The sequence below is a fragment of the Cricetulus griseus genome, chromosome 4 (assembly GCF_003668045.3).
Source record: "Cricetulus griseus strain 17A/GY chromosome 4, alternate assembly CriGri-PICRH-1.0, whole genome shotgun sequence".
NCBI classification, from domain to species: domain Eukaryota; kingdom Metazoa; phylum Chordata; class Mammalia; order Rodentia; family Cricetidae; genus Cricetulus; species Cricetulus griseus.
Genome location: NC_048597.1, coordinates 175,922,438 through 175,945,730, shown reverse-complemented (window position 1 = coordinate 175,945,730; position 23,293 = coordinate 175,922,438). Strand labels below are relative to the sequence as shown.

At 42.9% G+C, this 23,293-nt stretch overlaps 1 protein-coding gene across 3 annotated transcripts in view; it reads left to right on the top strand.

Moving 5' to 3' along the window:
• Window positions 1–23,293, top strand: part of Dis3l (DIS3 like exosome 3'-5' exoribonuclease) — a 38,503-nt gene extending 15,210 nt beyond the window's left edge. For all 3 annotated transcript variants that reach the window (XM_027411363.2, XM_027411365.2, XM_027411364.2), the window contains exons 5-17: window positions 1,492–1,668; window positions 2,748–2,826; window positions 5,660–5,839; window positions 8,616–8,785; window positions 10,285–10,446; window positions 13,182–13,429; window positions 13,917–14,009; window positions 17,097–17,630; window positions 19,661–19,815; window positions 19,918–20,096; window positions 21,833–21,978; window positions 22,684–22,858; window positions 22,946–23,293. In XM_027411363.2, coding sequence (XP_027267164.1) covers window positions 1,492–1,668; window positions 2,748–2,826; window positions 5,660–5,839; window positions 8,616–8,785; window positions 10,285–10,446; window positions 13,182–13,429; window positions 13,917–14,009; window positions 17,097–17,630; window positions 19,661–19,815; window positions 19,918–20,096; window positions 21,833–21,978; window positions 22,684–22,858; window positions 22,946–23,254 — 2,607 coding nt within the window. In that variant the 3' untranslated portion in view covers window positions 23,255–23,293. The remainder of the gene's footprint in view (window positions 1–1,491; window positions 1,669–2,747; window positions 2,827–5,659; window positions 5,840–8,615; window positions 8,786–10,284; window positions 10,447–13,181; window positions 13,430–13,916; window positions 14,010–17,096; window positions 17,631–19,660; window positions 19,816–19,917; window positions 20,097–21,832; window positions 21,979–22,683; window positions 22,859–22,945) is intronic.

Here is a 23,293-nt window from a genome sequence, read left to right as displayed (position 1 = left end):
AGAGATCCGGCTGACTGTTAATCTCTCCACAGATGGCAGGTCTCTCCTGTCTGTCCAGCTGGCCAATCAAATCTACTGGCTGATTTCATTTTCTGATGTAAAAAGCAAGATGCAGCCTCCATTATCCCTGTCAGTTTATAGAACATCCAGCTCGATTTTGAATTGTAGATTCTATAAGGGTTCCCATGTGCATGTATTGCTAAAGATTTGCCAATAGAATTTTCTTGACTGTGCTATAAAAATGTGTTCTGGAGTGCCAGAGAATTCCAGGGGCGCTAGATATTAATGGCAGTGTCACTTGCTTTTTTTGTTGTAATACATCATGTCTTGTTCCTGCAGAGGACAGTTGACTAAAATTACATTTTTCTACTTTTTTGAAAATTACTTTCTTTTTAGTCCAGTAGTATAGGACAGTTTTATTTTTGTAGAGCAGTTCTTGCACAAACTGTGTGACCAAGGGCCCATAGAGGTGAATGATAGCAGAAAAAGAGAGAGACTGTCAAGTTCAGGTGAGAGGCAAACACAGAATTTTCTTTGGGGACATGATGTTACATGCAAAGAGCCAAGATGATAAATTCTTCATGAAGAGGTTGTTTCCTAACAAAATGTGGTGTTAAGTGACACACAAGCACATAGTTGCCAGGCTGACTTTGGTGTGTTAAGTGACACAGGAGCACAGAGTTCAGAGTCACCATGCTGACGTTGGTGTAGATAGAACTTTTAAGAGGAAGAAAGGAAAAAGGAAGGTGTCCAAACAGGATTGAAATTAACAGGAGAAATGCTGATTTCCACATAAGGATGTTTTCTTTCCTTTATAATTTGAGAAAAGAGAATGTATCTTTGCCCTAAATTGAGTTGAAATCACATGTAAGAAGGTAGGAATACATAATAGAAGATTTTCCTATCTGTTCTTTGTACACCATCATGTTCAGAAGTGAGATACATAGAAAAACAAATTGGTGTGTGTGTGTGTGTGTGTGTGTGTGTGTGTGTGTGTCTGTTCGCTGTATGTGCAGGTACATACATGGAGACCAGAGGACACCAGATGTCTTTATTACTCTGTACTTTATTCCTTTGTGATAACTTCCTTCCTTCCTTTCTTTCGTTTTGTTTTCTGAGACAGGGTTTCTCTGTGTAGCCCTGACTGCCCTGGAACTTGCCCTGTAGACCAGGCTGGCCTTAAACTCACTGAGATCCACCTGCCTCTGTCTCCCGAGTGCTGGGATTAAAGGTGTGCGCTACCACAGACCACTGATAATTTGATAATTCAGGGTCTTTGCTGACCCTGAAGCTAGCAAACCCCAGCAATCCTCCTGTCTCCAAGTCCTTTCCCCCTCAGGCATGTCTGTAGACAAGCCACACTTCTATGTGGGTGCTGGGATTTGAAATCAGGTCTTCACGCAAATGTTCTTACTCACTTAGCCCTCTTGGTTTTGTAGTAGTGCTAGAATAAAGAATCAATATGTTTCTTTGTGCCTTTACCAAATACAGAATTACTTGGACAACTTCTGGCCAGATTTAAAGGCTGCCCATGAGCTCTGTGACTCTATCCTACAGTCTCGCCGGGAAAGGGAGAGTGAAAGTCAGGAAACCCATGGGAAGGAGTATCCAGAACACCTTCCCTTAGAAGTGCTGGAGGCAGGCATCAAATCTGGACGCTACATCCAGGTGAGAGTGGCAATGAAGAGTAGGTATCAGTGACAACTACCATATTTTTTTCTCTTCTCAGCTTGCCTTCCACTCCAGGGCTCTGAGTTCAGTGCCTGCCCACAGGATGGGCTTGAGTAAGCAAAGCTGCCCAGTTCAAGGCTATTTGAAAGCCCTTTTTCCATAGTCTTTAACAGCCTAGTTCTAAACTGCCCAAGTGTTAGAAACAAGTCGCTGGGAAAGAAATACATTTTTGCAAGAGGGTATGGTATGGAGGTGGCCGCACCATCTGTGAATTTATCTTCCTTTATTCTTGGCCACTTTCCTGCCCCTCTAGGGAGGGCCTCTTTATGATTCTCCAGGACCCAGAACCCTGGGGCTTTCGGGGTTTGGGGAAGGACTTGGATACAGTAACTCCTCAGCCTTGATGGTTTCACCCCCATTCATTTCCTGTTTTCCCATGTGGCTCCAGGCAGTCTTGTGTAGCCATCACACTCTGCTGAGGATTTTGTATTTCTTAACACCAAACTCCACCCCACCACCCCAGACAAGGTTTCTCTGTATAACAGCCCTGACTACTCTGGAACTCTCTTTGTAAACTCAAAAGCATGCGCCACCATGCCCAGCATGAACTTTGGATTTCTAACTAGCAACTCAGAAATCTCTCATGGTGACCAAAGCTTGAGTGTGCCATGCTGAAGTCCTTGCAGTAGTGTAATGAGCATGTCCTGCCCTTGGTGTAACTGCAGAGTAGTTCAAGCTATCTGTGTATTCTCTTAAGAAAGGAGTGGTGAAAGCCAGGCGTTGGTGGCACACGCCTTTAATCCTAGCACTCGGGAGGCAGAGGCAGGCGGATCTTTGTGAGTTCGAGGTCAGCCTGGTCTACAGAGTGAGTTCCAGGCCAAGCTCCAAAGCAATACTGAGAAGCCCTGTCTCAAAAAACAAACAAACAAACAAACAAAGAACAAAACAAAACAAAAAAAAGGAGTGGTGAAGACAGGGATCTCAGTCTTCTCAGAATATGAAGGTATTTTCATAGCTTTTTAAAAACTGGGTCAAGGAAGAACTTCATTCACACTGATTTTTGCTTATGATTTTAGGGAATTCTGAACGTCAACAAACACAGAGCTCAAATAGAAGCTTTTGTTCGCCTCCAAGGAGCCAGCAGTAAGGACTCAGGTTCGGTACCAGCCACACACATTTCCATGCTGCTTTTTTAGTTCTGACAGTCTATGGTAAAGAAAGCAAATTGAATTGTCATGCAGCCCTGTGGATTCTAGGGATTTTCCCCTTAGGTTTATTTTGTCTTACAGTTTTTTAAAAAAAAAACCATTTTATTTATTTATTATGTATACAACATTCTGTTTCCATGTATATCTGCACATCAGAAGAGGGCACCAGGTCTCATTACAGATGGTTGTGAGCCACCATGTGGTTGCTGGGAATTGAACTCAGGACCTCTGGAAGAGCAGTCGGTGCTCTTAACCCCTGAGCCGTCTCTCCAGCCCCTTACAGTTTTTTTTTAGGTGGTGAGGTGTTAGTACTAGGAATTGAACTTAAGGCCTTGTTTTGCTATTTGTCTATCATTTCTGACTTTTATTTTTTTTAATTCTTTTTAAAAAATTAATCTGGGAATGATGGTGCACACCTTTAATCCCAGCACCTGCAAGGCAGAGGCAGGGTCTCAGTAAATTTAAGGCAAGCCTAATCTACAGAAAGAGCTCCAGAGCAGCCAGAGATACAGAGGGAGACCCTGTCTCAAAAAAAAAAAAAAAAAAAAAAAACAAGATTAAGATAACTTAATGAGCATGTAATACTGTGCATATCCACAGATACAAGTGACGATGCACAGCCATAATCTCAAAGATTCCAAATCCCCTCTGTTTTCACACAGAGTTGTCATCCAGTATAGTTACGATCTTACTGTGCTATGGATTTTAAATTAATCCTCCTAGGCACCCTCAGTCCTAATTTCTGGTTTGTTGCAATATGTTTAAACTGCCATACAGGGGAAGGGAATATCCTCTCTAAGGTCCCAATGCTAACCTGTGCAGCTGAGCTTGCAGCCCAGGCTGTGATGTAAGCATTCCTCTCTTCTGCCTCTGTCGTCACATTTCAGGCAGATTGAGGAAAACAAAGAATGACAAAAATAAAAAGAAACCTTGATGGTGAAAATGAGTGGCTGGGTTGAGGGAGGCTGAATAATAGTGGCTCCCAGGGTTTTTGTTCATCATCCCCTCTTCAAGTTTTCATCCTGTGAGTGTAATTAATCTGCATACTGACCACTCCTTTGGCTATGCAGGGCCCTGAAAGAATTGAGCATAATTCCAGGGTAGGCTCACAGTTACATGCAGGAGAGTAATGCCTTCTTTGAAAGGCGATGGGATGGGGAAGGATGCAAAACAAAGTAGCAGGCGAAGGGTGAAGAGTGGTCATTGTGCACTGTGTGCCTGCGTGAGACTGTCAACAAATGTAATGACTTTTTAAAGAAACTGATGAAGGGGCCTTGCATACGCACATTATCCAGAGTGGCACGGGAGTAGACTTGGTTTACTCCAGCCTGCTGAACACAAGACGTTTAAGCTAAGCATGGTGGCACCTATAACCCTAGAGCTCAGTAGACTGAGGCAGAAGGTCACAAGTCTGAGGCCAACCTGGTCTATACAGAAAGAAAGAGAAGAAGAAAGAAGTTGTTTGACTTCCCCTTTGAAAGGAAGAAATACGTTTTGGAGTGTGTGTGTGTGTGTGTGTGTGTGTGTGTGTGTGTGTGTGTATTTTCTAAAGGAACAGAACTAATAGAATGGTATTTATTAGATTGGCTTACACACATGGTCCAGATAATCCAACAATATCTGACTCACACTGGAAGTCTGAGAATCCAGTAGCTGTTTCATCCACCAGCTGGTTGTTTCAGCAGCCCTGATGTGGTGCTGGAGGCCTAGAGGATTCCTGGATACCTCATGGTTTTCTGTCTACATTGGAAGCCTGAATAAGTTAGTTCTAATACCAGTGAAAGATGCTGCAACAACAGCAACAGCACAGTTAGACTAGCCATCAAGGATGAAGATAGCAGGCAAAACCAAATCTGTGTCCTTTTAACTGGGCTCCCAGCAGAAGGTGCCACCCACATTTAGGATGGGTCTTCCTGCTTCAAATAATCTGATCAAAGAAATTCCTCACAGGAGTATCCTACTGCTTATGTTTTAGTTGATTTGGAAGTTGACAATGACAATTACACATGCGAGAGAGAGAGGGGGGGGACGGAGAGAGAGAGGTGTATGCATGGTTATACAGGTGCACTTACCATTATGTACACTTATGAAGGCCAGAGGTTGATGTTGAGTATCTCCCTGTGTAGTTCTCTACTTTCGTTTGTTTGGTGGGTGGGCGTGTGCTCATAAATGCTAGGATTCAGGACTCATATTGTCATGCTTACAAGGCAAGCTGAGCCATCTTCACAGCCTCCTCCACCTTATTTTTTGAGACAGGATCTCTCCCTGAATGTGAACCTTACTCCTTTGGTTAGACAGACTGGCCAGTGAGCTCCCAAGCTCCTCCTGTCTCCAGCCCACTGAGTGCATGGATGCAGGTATGCACCACCACAGTTGGCCTTTTTTTTCTTTCTTTTTTTTTTTTTTTTCTTTTTTTTTTTCTTGGTTTTTCGAGACAGGCTTTCTCTGTATTGCTTTGGAGGTTGTCCTGGAACTCACTCTGTAGACCAGGCTGGCCTCCAACTCACAGAGATCTACCTGCCTCTGTCTCCCAAGTGCTGGGGTTAAAGGTGTTTATCACCAAAGCTTGGCCACACCTGGCTTTTTACATGGCTGCTAGAGATTCAAATTAGATCTTCATGCTTGTGTGAGAAGCACATCACCCACTGAGCCATCTCTCTAGCCCCCAGAAGGAGAGATACTATCAGCAGTGTGCTATTAGACCTGAGATACGGTCCATCTGAAATGCCTCCTGTTGTGCAGCCATTGACTCACAGCTTCTCTGTGCTGCATGCACGCAGATTTGCTCAGCGACATCCTCATCCATGGTACGAAGGCTCGGAACCGCTCCATCCATGGAGATGTGGTGGTGGTGGAGCTGCTCCCCAAAAACGAATGGAAAGGAAGAACTGCTGCCCTGTGTGAGAACGACAGTGAGGACAAGGCCTCAGGCGAGTCCCCAAGTGAGCCCATGCCCACAGGTGAGCTAACCAGGAAGTACAATCCTGCCCTGATTTTGTTTGTTAAATGAGTATTGTGTGTGTTCATCAAGTATACTGTGATGTTTTGATATAGGTATTTACTGTTGAATGGCTAAATCCAGCTAATTAACATATATATTACCTTAATACCATCTTTTTAAAAAGTAGTCTTTTATTTATTTTTATATGTAGGAATGTTTTGCCTGTGCATGTATGTCTGTAATTGTCCAGTGCCCTAGAATACAGTATTGAAGGTCCTGGAATTTGAATAATAGATGGTTGTGAGGCACCAGGGTGCTGGGAATTAAACCCAATCCTCTGGAAGAGCAGCCAGTGCTCCTAAACCACTGAGCATTCTCTCCAGCCCCTTTTAATGTATATGATGTGCCTGTGTGTTCATGCTCATGAATGCTGGTGTGCATGCTATGGTATGCATGTAGAAATCAGAGAACAGCCTCTGATGTTAGTTTTGCTTCTGCCTGTTAAAGAAGGAAGGCTACCTGGCTTTCCACAAATTCTGGGATTCGAACTCAGGTCCGCATATTTGTGTGGCAATGTTTTTATGGCCAACTCTCTAGCCACCTCATTCTTCTTGTGTATGTGTGATGAGAACAACTAACAATCTCCTCTCCTGGTGATTTGTAAGAATACGAAGCATTGCTGTTAGGAAAAATAAGACATGGTCTCTACATCATTGGCTTCCCCTCTCTACAATCTGTTTCATTGTTCTTGTTTGTAACGCTATGTATTGAACCTAGGACCTCAGACATGCTGAACACGCGCTCCACCCCTGGTCCACCCCTCAATTCCTCCACTGATTTATTTGCTTGTTTTCCTTCTTTCTGTTTGTTTTGTTGTTATTGTTTTGTTTTTTCGAGACAAGGTTTCTCTGTGTATGGCTGTCCTGGAACTTGCTCTATAGACTAGGCTGGCCTCCAACTCCACCTGCCTCTGCCTCCTAAATACTGGCATTAAAGGCGTGGACCACCACTGCCCAGATTGTTTTACTTCCTTTGAGACAGGGTCTGATGTAGCTCAGGCTGGCCTCAATCTTACTGTTTCCTGTCCTTGATCCTCCTTCTCTACCTCCATATCACTAGAATACCACTGAGCCTGGCCCCTCTGCAGGTTTACTCTAACTTCTTCAGTAACCAAAGAAATAAAAAACCCCTCTGGGCATTGTGCGGTTTCCATCGATTGCCTCTTTTCTCTGCCTCAGTTTGTGATGATATTTTCTTCCACATTCTCTCTCCTTGTTTTCCACAGCATCTCACTTGCTTGCAGTCTGACTCTCCTCTCCCACTTCTCTGTATCTGCTCATATCCAATTGCCCAGGGCCCTCCTGCCCAAATGCAGGTCACTCCCTTGTACTCATTGTCATAGCACATGACCAGCTCATGGGTGTGCTGCTCGATGGGCTTCAGCTTAGCCTAAGGAGGGCTTGAAGCCAAAGAGAGACTTCATCTCACAAATTTGGGTTATGGCTAGGCAGAGGCAGGCGGATCTCTGTGAATTCGAGGCTAGCCTGGTCTACAAAGTGAGTTCCAAGACAGCCAGGACTATTACACAAAGAAACCCTGTCTCTAAGGAGGAAAAAAAAAATGCAGGTTATTAGTTCCCAAAGAATGACATCTGAATACACACACACACACACACACACACACACACACACACACACACACACACACACACACGAAAATATTGTGGGAAAAAAAATACTTGTAGGTACTGTGGTTATCTTTTCCTCACTTCAGTGCTATGTTTTAGACTTAAGATGTATTCTCTTTGCTGTGTCCACTGGACCAAGTGAGTGGAGTTGTCTCGAGAACACAGGTGACTGTGGAAGTACATAGCAGAGGGCAAGGGTTAAAGACAAGTGAAAAGCACACCTTTAATCCCAGTATCAGGAGGCAGAGGCAGGTGGATCTGAGTTTGAGGCCAACCTTATCTACATAGTGAGTTCCAGGACAGCCAGGGCTACACAGAGAGACCCTGTCTCAAAAACACAAAGACAAGTGAGACAAGGCCAGACCTAGTGATCATATTTCTCTCTTAGCACTAAGGAGGCAGAAGCAAGGGATTATCTCAATTTCTAGGCCAACCAGAGCTTGTTTCAAGAAAACATTGACAGAGCTGGGCATGGTGGCACACACCTTTAAACTAGTATTTGAGAAGCAGCGGCAGGCAGATCTCTGTGGAGTTTGAAGCCAGTCTGATTTACATAATGAGTTCCAAGACAGCCAGATTTACATGGTGAGACCCTTACTCAAGAAAAAAACCAAAATGAACAGTGAATAAATAAGTAAGTCAGGAGTGAAAACCATTGGCTTTGCCCAAGGCACCAAATCCTGAGATTGAGGAGGTAATGGCAGAAGAGAAGATGGGGCAGATTCTGAATGTCACATTGGACTGTGCAGAAAAATGAAGTGCTGACAATATTTTTTGTTGTTGTTTTGCTTGAGACAGGGTCTCTCTTTGTAGAACAGGCTGTCCTGGAACTCACTGCTTCTGCCTCGTCCTGCTTTTTTGCCTCCCTAGTGCTGGGATTAAAGGTGTGAACTACTACACCCAGCTAACAATATTTAAAGTTATTCATCTTTTTTAAAACTTCACATTTAAAGTGCTAAGAAGGCGATCTTCAAACGCATCTAGGCTGTGGGGATGAGCATGAGGACAGGAGCAGCACATTCTCTATCACTTCCTTGCTGCTGCACTCTCAGCCCAGAGAAGGGATAACTAACCAGTCAGTGCTTTGTTGTGTTTTGTCTTCCTGAAGGTCGAGTGGTGGGCATCCTTCAAAAGAACTGGCGGGATTATGTGGTGACATTTCCATCCAAAGAAGAGGTCCAGTCTCAGGGCAAAAATGCCCAGAAGATCCTAGTCACGCCCTGGGATTACAGAATCCCCAAAATCCGCATCAGCACTCAGCAAGCAGAGGCCCTCCAGGTAGCCACTGCAGCACTGGTGCTCCGCCTCTGTCTTTGCTGGCTTTTGAGCAGCACCAGGAAGCATTGTTAATTCCTTTGAATAAGAGGAAATAAATTATTGACGGTATCTGGCACTCTGAGATACTGTTTTTAAACATTCTAAATATATAAGAACCATCCTTTAAGTAGTCCATGGTTAATAAATGAAGGCCAGAGAGAAATTGTCCTAGAAAGAGCTGTCCTAGGACAAGCTGAGTGAGCATACATTATCCTGCTGTCCACCCAGAAACTTTCAATACATACAGTTTGCCAACACTAACAAGCTTCCTTCCAGGGAAAGATACAGAAATATGATTCAAGTGTCCTGCGGGGATGATATAGTATGACTTCACGAATCGATTATCTATACAGGACTGGAGTGCCAGAGAGAAGGCACAGACAAGAAAGGCAGATACTGACTTTTACTTGGGGCAGAGACGGGAGGCAATTCTTGACTTAATTTGCCTAGTGTTTTATAATTAGTTTCATTTGTAAATGAGACTAAAGTAGAATGTCCCCAGTCCTTACCTGGTCATTGTACCTTTGCCTCTGGAAGCTTTCTGCAGACTCTCAGGCCAGTTAGGACTATTGCACTTCATTTCCAAGGTATCTGGAGTTTCTAGGCAGAGGAGAGGTCCAGCTTAAAATGATACCATCTTTCTTGCCAAGGAGCATCTTAAGACTAAAAAGAAATTAGAAACTAATTCCCACACTAGAAATTCAGACTGTTTTATTGATTTATTAAGACTTATTTTATTTTATTTATTTATTTGGTTTTTTTCAAGACAGGGTTTCTCTGTGGCTTTGGAGGCTGTCCTGGAACTGGCTCTTGTAGACCAGGCTGGTCTCAAACTCAGAGATCCACCTGCCTCTGCCTCCCAAGTGCTGGGATTAAAGGCCTGCACCACGGCCCCGGCAAGACTTATTTTATTTTTAATTACGTGTGTGGGTGTGTACACATGAATGCAGGTGCCCACACTAGCATAAGTGGGTGTCAGTCTCCTGGACTTGGAGTTATAGGGAACTGTTAGCTGCCTGGTGTGGGTGCTGGGAACTAAACCCGGGTCCTCTGGTAGAGGTGCTCGTAACCACTGAGCCATCCCTCCAATTCCCAAGACTATTGTTTTAAAACTTAATTAGGACCCTACATTATTGGATTATACTCCTTGAGTGTGTTTCAAGTGTTAAATAAAATGTATTACAATTGGTTTTTTTTAACAGACTAAAATTTCTTTCCCAATTGTTTGAAGGAGGCAATGTCTCCCTTCAAAACATTGGAAAAGTGTTTGCATGCCATCTGGCCATTCAGAAGAGTAGTAAGAAAAACCAGAAAGCAAAATAAGCCCCAGCAAGCCACTGTTTGCAAACTGGCCTGTCTTTGGTACTCTGTACTATTTATCTGGTTAGTTTTGCTGCTTCAGTTTGAATCACTTAACTATAGCTTTGGTTCACATTGTATTCTTTTTTCCCTTGGTATAGGACTTCAGGGTGGTTGTGAGAATTGATTCCTGGGAGACAACATCAGTCTATCCAAATGGACACTTTGTGCGAGTTTTAGGGAGAATCGGTGATCTGGAAGGGGAGATTGCAACCATCCTGGTAGAGAACAGTATTTCTGTTGTCCCCTTCTCCGAAGCCCAGGTCAGATTTCTCAGAGATCTTTGTTCCAGTGACATACATTTCTTTCTGCTTTTGTTGCTGTTTCAACATGAAAAAAAAAAAAATGTGTGTGTGTGTGTGTGTGTGTGTGTGTAAATTTAATTGTGCATGCAATATGGAGGCCAAAGGTCAACATCTAGCATCTTCCTTGATGACTTTCCACATTATTTTATTTTTATTTATGTACGTGTGCGTATCCACATAGGTAGCCAGAACAGGATATTGGATACCCTGGAGCTGGCTGTTAGAAGCTGACTTGGATGTTGGGAATCAAACTCTGGGTCCTCTGGAAAAACAGCAAATGCTCTTATCTGCTGAGTTGTGTCTCCAGTCCACCTCATTTTTTTAAAAAGATTTATTTATTTATTATATACAGTATTCTGCCTGCATGTATGCCTGCAGGCCAGAAGAGGGCACCAGACCTCATTAAAGATAGTGTGAGCCACCATGTGGTTGCTGGGAATTGAACTCAGGACTTCTGGAAGAGTAACCAGTGCTCTTAACCTCTGAGCCATCTCTCCAGCCCCCACCTCATTTTTTAAGACAGACTCACTGAATATAGAACTCACTAAATCAGTGAACTGGGGGCCATGAAGCCCCACAGATCTTCCTGTCTCCACCTCCTCATGTTTTTGTGGTAAGCCCTTTATTCACTGAGCCATCTTCCATCCCTGAAAAAAACTTCTTACTATATAACTACTAACCGTCTGAAGCCACAGAAAATTAGAAACAAAACCTCACCCCTCCCAATTCTGTACTTGAACCAAATTAAGAGTTTCCTACAGCCTCACTGCTCTCAAAATTTGTATTTTTCTTTTTTTTTCTATTTTTCTAAAATTTTGTATTTTTCAACTGTGCTTAAAATGATATGCCAGAGTCTTATAGTCAGTGTCCATCCCCAACCCTATGCAACCACCATCACCCCCTCCTCCTCCTCCTCACACTTCTCCCCCTTCTCCTTCTCCTTCTCTTCCTCCTCCTGGTTTGTTTTTTTTGTTTTTGTTTTGGTTTTTTTGGGTTTGTTTGTTTTGTTTTTGAGACAAGGTCATGCTTTGTAGCCGTAGCTGGACTGGGACTCATAGAGATCCACCTGCCTCTACCTGCAGAGTGCTGGGTTTAAAGGTGTGTGCCACCACACCCACCTACATCTCTTTTATTACAGTCCCAGACAAGCTCCGCTCCCCCGACAGATGGATGGATCAAAAAGTCAGGCTCATTATGAATGGTTTTTGAAACCTTTACACAAAACAAAAGTCCAATGAACATACACTACCAGTGATTCCATCAATTTATGGTCTTTCACAATCTCAGAAATCTCCTTTATTATTCTCTCATGACTGTATCCATTGTGCACACATATTCTATTCTGCCTTCTTCATTTAAAATTGTTTCTATATATTGACATAGCCTACTTATTTTTAGTAGTTAAAACAAATTACTGAAATTAATTTACCCTATTTTGCTTAAACATTCCTCAATTGTTGGACATTGGTAGTGTTTAATTTTTCAGTATTAGGGAAAGAAATATTGCTTGAAACATTTTTTTTAATCAGTGTTGCCTTATTTATTCTTTTTGATCATATCCTTGGAATGTAATCCTTAAAGTTAAATTACTAAGTCAAAGTGCATAAAAAATTTAAATAGGTTTGTTATATATTGGCAGATAGTTTTCCAGAAAAACATTGCCCCAGTGTGAATTACCGTCCACAGTAGATGGGTGTGCGTATTTCCATTATAGCTTCTGACATAACAGGGGCTACAATAAGAAAATATTTCAACTGTTTTACATTATTAAATTTAGACTATTTTACATGATTAAATTTTTATGTTTAACATTAGTTTTTGGAAATTATTTGTTCACTCACTAGGCACCTCTTAGTGAAAATGTTAGAATAAAATGAAGTTTGAATTAGACCTCACAAGACTAGAATTCTCTCCTTTAGCCTACTTAGCTGCAAACTGATGACTTAGAGGGGGAAATGCTCCAGATTGGTCTTGTTTAAATTATCTTTAAGGAAAAAGCTTTTATTTGGGGGGGGCATATAGATTTTTTTTTCTATTCAGGGCTTGGCTTGAATTAAAAAAGGGTGTCTAAGGAAACAGGACATATTGGCACATCAATGTCACCTATTCAGTCTTGTTCTAGCCCCATAACTAATGACACTGCCAGAAGTCATGGGACATTTCCAATAGACCATGAGGTCTTCAATACTGTCTTTCCTGATGACTCCTGACTTCCCAGAGGCACCTGATGAACAGTTATTAATTAAAAGAAAGCAAATAAGGCTGGAAAGATACGTATCCAGTAACGTGCTTATGCAGTCATGAGGATCTGAGTTCCAGGGCATGGTGACACATGCTCGCAATAATCTTAGCTCTGGGAAAGGAGACAGAAAGAGATCCTTAGGGTTTGATGGCCAGCCAGTCTAACTTTGTTGGAGCACTGCAGGCCAGTGAACAGTGACTCTGTCACAGGTAGACAAGTGTCTTCATGAATGCCTGATGCCCAAAGAAACCAAAGGACATCAGAACCCTGGGGATTGGGATTACAGACAGTTGTGAGCTGCCAGGTGGGGGCTAAGAATTGAACCTGGGTCCTCTGGAAGAGTAGCCAGTGCTCTTAACCACCGAGCCATGTCATCAGCCCCTCTCAAAAGAGTGGGATTTAGAGAACCTTATAATGCATGGATTTCTGACTATTTTGGTCTCTGGTGCAGATGTGTGAGATGCCAGTGAACACACCAGAAAACCCTTGGAAGGTGAGTCCCAAAGAAGAGAGAGAGCGGAAGGACCTGAGGAACACCCACCTTGTGTTCAGCATCGACCCCAAGGGCTGTGAAGATGTGGATGACACGCTCTCAGTCAGAACCTTGAATAACGGCAACCTGGAGCTCGGGGTCCATATCGCCGATGTCACACACTTTGTGGCCCCCAACTCTTACATTGACATCGAAGCTAGAACGAGGTAACCCTATTGGATGTCAGCAGTGGTGTGCGTGTTTATATCTGTGCTGTTTTCAGATGGTCAAGATCTCCTGTTTGGGCAGTTCTGAAAATCTCTTCTGGATTTTCCTGAAGTCCCCCACTTCAGGAAAACAGTACCTTGACCAATGTGTGTCCTTTCTTAACCTTTTACCCATCACTTTCTCTTATCTTAAAAATGAGTGGATTTTCACATGTAATACGGTATTCTATACCTCCCATTTTTCTCATACAACCAAGATTCATGTCACTTTTACTTTCTACATCAGTGGAAGAAATATTCAGCCAAAGCAGTGTGACTTGGTCAAGTGGGCACATGGGAGCTATTTAATTAGACAGCCGCTGACTTTATGGGAGCAGTAGCCCCCGGGGAATCTAACCCCGGTCTTGGCTGTTTACCTCCTGCAGCCCACACTGTCAGCAGTTCTGCTGGCTGCTGAAGGTCAGTTACCCCACTTGTGTCATTCCAGGGCCACCACTTACTATCTAGCGGATCGCCGCTATGACATGCTGCCCTCCATCCTCAGCGCAGATCTCTGCTCCCTCCTGGGAGGCGTTGACAGGTGAGTCTGATTTTCACCTTCAGGGCTGCCGCTGCCCTCCTGCTCTGTTTCTTCCAGTGTGCTCTCCCTACCACTCCACACCCCTACCGCTGCTTTCCTGGCTCCTCCCTCTGCTCCCTGCTTACTTCTTCCCTTCCACATATGGTTTCAGGGACCTTTCTTTTTCCAGCCTCCTCCTTTCCTTCTGTTCTGATGTTAGATTTCTGAAGTAGGCCACAGGCTGAGGAAAATGCACTACACTCTCTAGCAGATGCTGCTCTTTAGAAGGCACTTGAGCTTAGGGAGTTTGTGTTTTATCAGTGAATGCACAATTAGATAGTCCAAAATTAGTAAGTTCCCAAAGATAGAATTATTCCTATTATTTTCTCCTCAGGTACTGATTTTGGGAATATTTTCTATAGTTAAAACACATAAATATGGATGTGTAATTTTTCATTTTTATTTTCTAAGATTTTTTCTTTATTATATATAGTGTTCTGCCTGCATGTATGCCCGAACGCCTGAAGAGGGCACCAGATCTCATTGTAGATGGTTGTGAGCCACAACGTGGTTGCTGGGAATTAAACTCTGGAAGAGAGTAGCCAGTGACCTCTGAGCCATCAGTCCAGTACCCCATAATTTTTATTTTTATGAAAATACTAGCATACCGCCGGGCATTGGTGGTGCACACCTCAATCCCAGCTCTCAGGAGTCAGAGGCAGGAGGATCTCTGTGAGCTGAGGCCAGCCTGGTCTACAGAGCAAGTGCCAGGATAGGCTCCAAAGCTACACAGAGAAACCCTGTCTTGAAAAAACAAAACAAAAAAAGAGCAGATTTCCATTCTAGGAGTATTGTCCTTCCTGAGCAGAGTGCTTCTGTTTCTAACAAATATAGCCAGGCGATGGTGGTACACACCTTTAATCCCAGCACTCGGGAGGCAGAGGCAGGCAGAGCTCTGTGAGGCAGGCTCCAAAGCTACACAGAGAAAGCCTGTCTCAGAAAGAAAGAAAGAAAGAAAAAAAGAAAAGAAAGAAAGAAAGAAAGAATATATATATATGTGTGTGTGTGTATTATAAATGTAGAAGAGAATATGTGTGTGTGTGTGTGTGTGTGTGTGTGTGTGTGTGTGCTGTTAATATATAATTTATACACACATGCTATTCAGCACTTAAAATTTCACTTTTCCTTCTTTTTTTTTTTTTTTGAGACAAGGTGTCAGACATCCAATTCTCAAATGCAAGCCAAGGGTGACCTTCTGATTCTCCTGCCTCTCCCTATGCCCTAACCAACATGCCTGTCTTTTTCAGGGTTGGTAATCCAGCCCAGAACTTCATACAAGCTAAGCAAAGCACTCTAGCAACTGAGCTACATCCATAACCCTTCAGTACCTTTTTAAAAATGTTAATTTATTTTATTTGTGTCTTTAGTGTTATGTGGCATCTATGTATGTGCACCATGTATGTCTATAGTGCTTGCCGAAGCCAGAAGAGGACAACAGATCCCCTAGAACTGAAGTTACACACAGTTGAGAGCCACCATGTCAGTTCTGGGGACTGAACGTAGGTCCTCTGGAAGAGGCAGCGTTCTTAACACTGAGACATGAGACACCTTGCCATCGCTAGTACTCTCTCTAGGTACTTAAATATATCTGAAGGAGAAATTCCTAGAAACAGAGCTTATGTCAAGGTGCATGCATTTGTGTTTAGATCTATACAATCAGATTGTCCTCCAGAGACATTAAAGCAATCTGTTTCCACAGCAGTAGATGCAAGAGCTTGTTTTCCCACAGCCTAACCCATATACTATGTTGTATCCTTTCATCTAAGTCAGTTTGTTAAATAAGTAGTATCTTGATTTTAATTTGTATTTTTCTACTATGTGTGAAGGTAAACCTTTTTTTGGTTAAAGAATATTTATGTATTCTTTCCTGTGAACTACTTCATATTCCTTATTCATTTTCATTTGGGTTTATGATTTATTATTGGTTCATAAAAACTCTTTACATATTGGGGAAATCAGCCCCTTTGCATATATTATAAATATATAGATTTTTTAATAAAATGCTTTGGTGGCAGAGTAGTTCTTTGCTAATGAGCTTTTTGCTAATTAACCTATCATCAAGATTGATACCAAGCTCCCTGTCATCCTGTAGGATTTAAAGGCTTTCCTTTAATTTCCTGGGGCACTAAACAGACTTAATTCAATCAGTGTCAAGCTATTCTAATCAAAATGGAGAACTCTAAGGTTTTTCATATTGTGTGGGAACTCATTTCAGAGTTTAGCAGAACCCAGTCTGACTTTGTTGTTTACACAGGATCTCACTATGTATCCTTGGCTGGCCTAGAACTCACTATGTAGACCAGGCTGGCCTCAGACTCAGATCCACCTGCCTCTGCCTCCTGTGTGCTGGTATCAAAGGCGTGTGCCACCACCACCCAGCTGACTTTGTTTTTAATGTTAAAGTAAGTGTGTGTGTGTGTGTGTGTGTGTGTGTGTGCGCGCGCGCGCCTGTGTCTGTGTGTGTGTCTTAGAGTAATTAGTTTAAAAAATGAACCTGTAGTATGTAGCAAGGTCATTTCTTTCAAATTAGATTCAAGATCAAGTTCTGCTTGCTTGTAAAGTAGAATGGAAGAGGCTGAGGAGATGGCTAAGAGCATTGGCCACTCTTCCAGACAACTCCAACAGCCCAGGTTTGATTCCCAGCATCTGCATGACAGTTCATTCACAGCTGCCTATAATTCCAGTTCCAGGGAATCTGACACCCTCTTCTGGCTTCCTTGGTAGCAGGCGCACATCTAGTGCACAGACATATGTGTAGGCAAACACAATGGACATTAGAGACTAATAATCTTTAAAAAGATTGAAAGCTCAATGAGATGGCTCGGTGGGGAAGGACACCGGGAACTAGTCTGAGTTTGATCCTCAGGACCGACATGGTGAAAGGAGAGAACTGGCTCTCATGAGTTATCCCCTGACCCCCACACATGTGTCACAGTGCTCACATGTGCACCCATACACATAAGCACACCCAAAATAAATAAAATGTATAGCTGCTTTTTAAAACCATAGAATGGAATAACGATGCTATTGATGCCCCTGGTGTTATAGGTATGCTGTGAGCGTCATGTGGGAATTAGATAAAACTTCTTATGAAATTAAGAAGGTGTGGTATGGCAGAACCATCATCCGATCAGCTTACAAACTGTTCTATGAGGCGGCCCAAGAGCTACTGGATGGAAACTTCAGCATTGTTGATGATATTCCAGAATTCAAAGCCTTGGAGGAACAGAGCCGACAGGCCAAACTGGAGGAGTTAGTGTGGGCAATTGGAAAGCTGACTGACATAGCTCGCCACATCCGAGCAAAAAGAGACCGTTGTGGTGCCCTGGAGCTGGAAGGTGTAGAGGTTCGAGTCCAGCTGGATGACAAGAAGAACATTCATGACCTCATCCCCAAGCAGCCCCTGGAGGTTCATGAGACAGTGGCCGAATGCATGATCCTAGCCAACCACTGGGTGGCTAAGAAGATTTGGGAGAGTTTCCCCCACCAGGCTTTGCTGCGCCAACACCCTCCTCCACACCAGGAGTTTTTCTCAGAGCTCCGAGAATGTGCTAAAGCAAAAGGCTTCTTCATAGACACACGGTAATCCTCTTTTGAGGGGGCAGAGGAATGGCATAGAGTACTTCTGTTTATCTTATGGTTCCTCAAATATGGCATGTAGCCAGACAGTGATATATTGGAGCCTAAGGCAGCCAGCTCAGCAGTTTGAGGTCAGCCTGGACTATTTAAAGAAGATTTAAAAACTATGTAGTTGCCAGGCACAAGGTCCTAATTAAAATACCTTTTTTCCATTTGGGGAGGGGGCTTTCTGTCTTCCAGCAACAGTCTGGGTTGCTGGTTGAGTCACCTGCATACAGGTCACACAGACCAACAGTCTTTTGGATCACAGTCCTTAGAATGTTGAGGTGGTGACCCTATCATTCATAGTTTACTGATGGGAACTTACGTCTAATGGAGTTAGTAACTTGCTCATCATTTACCTGTTGGTCAGGGTTTTCATCCAAGGCCTTTCTGCTCAGAAGCTCCTCTTGGCGCCATTTCCCAAGCCTGTGTGTGGTCTTCACTGATCTCACCTCTATCTTCCACCTTCCCTCATAGCCAGCTGCTCAGAACTGAGTTATGTTACATTCCTGGTTTTATTTTTAATGTACCAATATGTTCCTAAGAGTCTCGGAGTAAATAAATCTCTCTTTTGCTCTTAAAAAAAAAAAAAAGTAACGTAGGTTTACTTCAAGTTTAGGTCTGCTTTTTTTGAGGCAGGTTTCACCATGTTTTCTGGCTTAGCCTCTGGAGTTCATGGAGTACAGGAGTGTGCCCCCATCCCTGCTCCTTTGTTTTTGAAACTTCCCTCTGGCTAAATAGTTCTTGATAAATAAACAAAAAGCCCATTCTTTGGCCTGTATAGGATGCTTACAGTTGAGTGTGTTAAGAATGTAACTCTATTGTGGGGGAGGGGGCACACACCTTTGATTCCAGTACTAGGGAGGCAGAGGCTAACCTGTCTGCAGAGTGAGTTCCAGGACAGCCAGGACTACACAAGGAAACACTGTCTCAAAACCCACCCCCCTGCCAAAAAAAGAATGTAATTCCACAAGAACCTGACCACCTATTTCAGTCAATATTGACTTAGCCTTGTATTAATGGGACATTACTACTTAAGAAATATAAGCCAGGCATTGGTGGCACATGCCTTTAATTCCAGCACTCGGGAGGCAGAGGCAGGAGGATCTCTGTGAGTTCAAGACCAGCCTGGTCTACAAGAGCTAGTTCCAGGACAGCCTCCAAAGCCACAGAAAAACCCTGCCTCGAAAAAACAAAAAAAAAACAAAAAAACAAAAAAAAAGAAAGAAAGAAAGAAATTCTGGGAGATGGAGAGATGGTTCAGCACATAAGAGCAAAATGACTTGATTCCTCTTGCAGAGAATCCAGGCTTGATTCCCAGCACCCAAATAGCAGCTCACAACTGCCTCTAACTCCAGTTCCCGAGGATCCAATGCCACCTCCTGGCTTTAGTGGGCTGCTGCACCATATGAATGCATGGAAGTATACATACATATATATGAAAATAAATAATTATTTTTTATTTTGGTTTTTCAAGACAGAGTTTCTCTGTGTAGTTTTGTAGACCAGGCTGGCCTCAAACTCACAGAGATCTGCCTGCTTCTGCCTCCTGAGTGCTGGGATTAGAGGTGTGCACCACCACTGCCCTGCAAAAATTAATACATTTTTAAAATTTTTAATTCTGAGCCGGGCAGTGGTGGCACATACCTTTGATCCCAGCACTTAGGAGGCAGAGGCAAAATTGATCTCTGTGAGTTTGAGGCCAGCCTGATCTACAGAGCAAGTTCCAGGACAGCCTCCAAAGCTACAGAGAGACCCTATCTCGGAAAAAGAAAACAAAACAAAAACAAAAAAAAACAAAAACAATTTAAATTTTGACAGTCTTTCTTTGTTTAAGCCTTAAAAGCAAACTAGATTTCTGTATTGAAAAGAAACTTGTGGCTAAAATAAATTTAACTGCTGGTAGATGAAGATATTTAAATCAAGGAGTAGAAAGTGTTACATGTAAATTGCCTTTGGAGACCCATCAATGCATCTCTGTTTCTTGTTAGGTCCAATAAAACCCTGGCTGACTCTCTGGATAGTGCAAATGACCCCAGCGACCCTATGGTGAACAAGCTGCTGCGCTCCATGGCCACCCAGGCCATGTCCAATGCACTCTACTTCTCCACCGGATCCTGTGCAGAGGAAGAGTTCCATCATTATGGTGACTGACAGCATTGTCTTACGTATGGCTTAACCTTGAGCAAATCTTTTCAAAAGTGCTCTTGTCTTTCCTTTACTCTGATGCTTTGGTTTCCTTTTGAAGGTCTTGCATTAGATAAATATACTCACTTTACTTCTCCAATAAGAAGATATTCAGATATTGTTGTACACCGACTATTAATGGCAGCCATTTCAAAAGACAAGAAGATGGAAATGAAAGAAAGTTTGTTCAGCAACAAAGATCTTGAGGAATTATGCAGACACATCAACAACAGAAACAGAGTAAGAAGGAATTTCAAACTCCTACCTGTCTCATAAGAGGGTATCAGCTTTACTGCTTAAGAGAATGAGAATTATTATTGTAGCCAATGCTCTTAATACATTTACTAGTGTTCTGAGATAACATGACTTGTGGAATACTTGCTCTTTGATTGTTTGTTTTTGAGACAGGGTATCATTATATAGACCAGTATGACCTGTGCCTCCAAGATCCACCTGCCTCCCAAGTGCTAGGATTAAAGGTGTGTACCACCATGCCTGGCAGTTTTGTTTTGTTCAGATGAGGACTCACTGTTATTTCCCCAGGCTGAGTTTTCTTTCACTCAGGGGACTCAAGTGACCTTCCAGCTCAGCCTCTGTATGTTCTATGCCAGACTTAGCATTAGAGGCCTGTCCCAAAAGGTAGAGATATAAAGGTTCAAGCAGCTGGGTATGGTATAACCCCATCATTCAGGGCATGCAGGTTTAAAATTTGAGGCTAGCTTGATTTACATTAGCAAGATACACATATGTGTGTGTGTGGGGGGGGGCAGGCATGGTGGCAGATGCCTTTAGTTCCAGCACTTGGGAGGCAAAGGCAGGCAGATCTGAGTTTGAGGTCATCCTGGTCTACATGGTGAGTTCCAGAACAGCCAGGGCTACACAATAGTGAGATCCTGCCCCCCCTCAAAAGTTAGCATTGTCTAGAATTTTGGAAGGGGGGGAGTGAGACAAGGATTTTCTTTTTTTTTTTTTTTTTTTTTTTTTTTTTTGGTTTTTCGAGACAGGGTTTCTCTGTGTAGCTTTGGAGCCTATCCTGGCACTTGCTCTGGAGACCAGGCTGGCCTCGAACTCACAGAGATCCGCCTGCCTATGCCTCCCGAGTGAGACAGGGATTTTCTATGCAGTCCTGGAACTCACTCAGAGATCCATCTGCCTCTGCCCCTGAGTACTGGGGTTAAAGGCGTGCGCAGCTGCTGCTGCTGCCAGCACCACCACCACCACCTCGCTTAATTTTTCGTATCTTTAAAACCTCTTAAATTCTATTTGTTTATTGTGTTTATGTATCTATACATTCAAGTGAAAGTCAAAGGACAATTTGTGGGAGTTGTTAATCTCTTTCAGGAGTTAGTTCTTGCCTTCCACCTTGTCTCTGAGACAGGTTGTTTCTGCTGCTGCACTGTGCACTCCAGGATAGCTGGTGAGCACAGCTGTGAGCTTCTGGCCAAGTCTTCCGTCTCTGCCTTTCATCAGTGATAGGAATGCTGGGATTACAGATATGCACTACCATATCCAGCTTTACATGGGTTCTGGGGGTTGAACTCCGGTGATAAGGTTTGCACAGAAAGAGCTTTTACCCACTGAGGAGCCTTCCCTTCACGTCTTACCTGCTGCTTGATCTATTTTTTCTTTTTCTTTTCTTTTTATTTTATATTTTTTTTTATTTTTCGAGACAGGATTTCTCTGTGGCTTTAGAGGCTGTGCTGGGACTAAAGGTTTGCTCCACCACTGCCCAGCTTTCTTTTCTTTTTTGAGAAGGTATTGCTGTGTCTCTTCTTCTTTGGTTTAGTTGAAACAACAGCTTACTCTGGACGGCAAATCCTCCTGTCTTGGTCTCCCAAGTACTGGCATTACAGGCTTGCACCACCACACTGTTGAATCCCATCCATTTAAAAGCAGTTTCTGTGGGAATGAGTTTCCTGTTTCTTCCTGGGTGTCAGGGAACTCTGTTGTCATGCTCCAGGTTGTGCTTCTTACAGGCAGCCCAGCATTCTCAGAAGCAGTCCACCGAGCTCTTCCAGTGCATGTACTTTAAAGACAGAGACCCAGAAACAGAGGAGCGATGCATGGCCGATGGAGTGATTTATTCAATTAGAACAAATGGTGTGCTTGTATTCATACCAAGGTATGTTACTTCTCATGCAGTAATTAATGAGAAATCACAGTTAAATTATACCAGTGCTGAACACAATAGATATATATATAACTTACTAAGATATTTATTTAGACTGGGGGTGTGTGGCTCAAAGGTGGAATGATTGCCTAACACATATGAAGTCCTGGGTTTGATCCCAGATAGCATAAAACCAGGTATGGTGACATATGCCTGTAAAGCAAGATCAGAAGTTCAAGGTCATCTGTAGCTATATAATGATTCTGATGCCAGCTTATATGAGTCCTTATCTCTAAAAAAGAATATAAGCTTGGCATGGTGGGATATGCCTTTAATCTCAACACTCAAGAGGCAGACAGAAGCAGATCTCTGAGTTTGAGTCCAGCCTGGTCTTCAAAGCAAGCTCTAGGCTAGCCATGTCTACAGAGTGAGATTTTCTCAAACTATATATTAGCATATGCAATGCTACATATATACACTATTCATAAAATTACTGTATGTACACAGTATACAGTAGTCAGAAAATAATGGGAGCAATTAGGAGTGCATATATATGCATATCTGTATCAGTCTTAGGATCTTAGCCAGCAAAGCATTGTTTCTTATCTGCTTCTGTAAAAATGTTTTTGGAAGTGAACCACAGGAAGAGTGGCTAAGCATAGAAGATCTGCAAACTAAGAATACATTATCTCGGTTTTACCCTTTTGATGATTTTAGGTTTGGAATTAAAGGTGCTGCTTATCTGAAGAATAAAGATGGCTTAGTGATCTCATGTGGCCCAGAAGGCAGCTCAGAATGGAAGCCAGGATCCCTGCAACGATCTCAGAACAAGATCACCTCTACCACAGCTGGAGGGCAGTCAGTTACATTTCATCTGTTTGACCATGTAACAGTAAGTCTGTGTACATTCAAGGTTGCTTTCAATGTGAAAAAAAAAGGGGGGGGACATGATGTAGTAACATGTATTTCTCTGTGCTAGGTAAGAATATCTGTCCAGGTCTTGCGTTGCCATTCTGATACAATCAGGCTTGAAATAATAAGCAACAAACCATATATGACACCAAACCCAGAACTGTGTCATCAGAGTTCCCTCTTGCTGAAAAGTGAGTTAGTGAAAGAAGTAACCCGATCTGTGGAAGAAGCTCAGCTTGCCCAAGAAGTCAAAGGCAAGGTGCTTCAGGAGGAGTATCAAGAATTCTGCCAAACAAAGGGAAGAAGTCTGTACACACTTCTGGAGGAGATAAGGGACCTTGCTCTTCTGGATGTTTCAGACAGTTATGTAATGTGAAATTCTTCCACTTCAGTAAAGGACTTTGTCTTAGGAGTT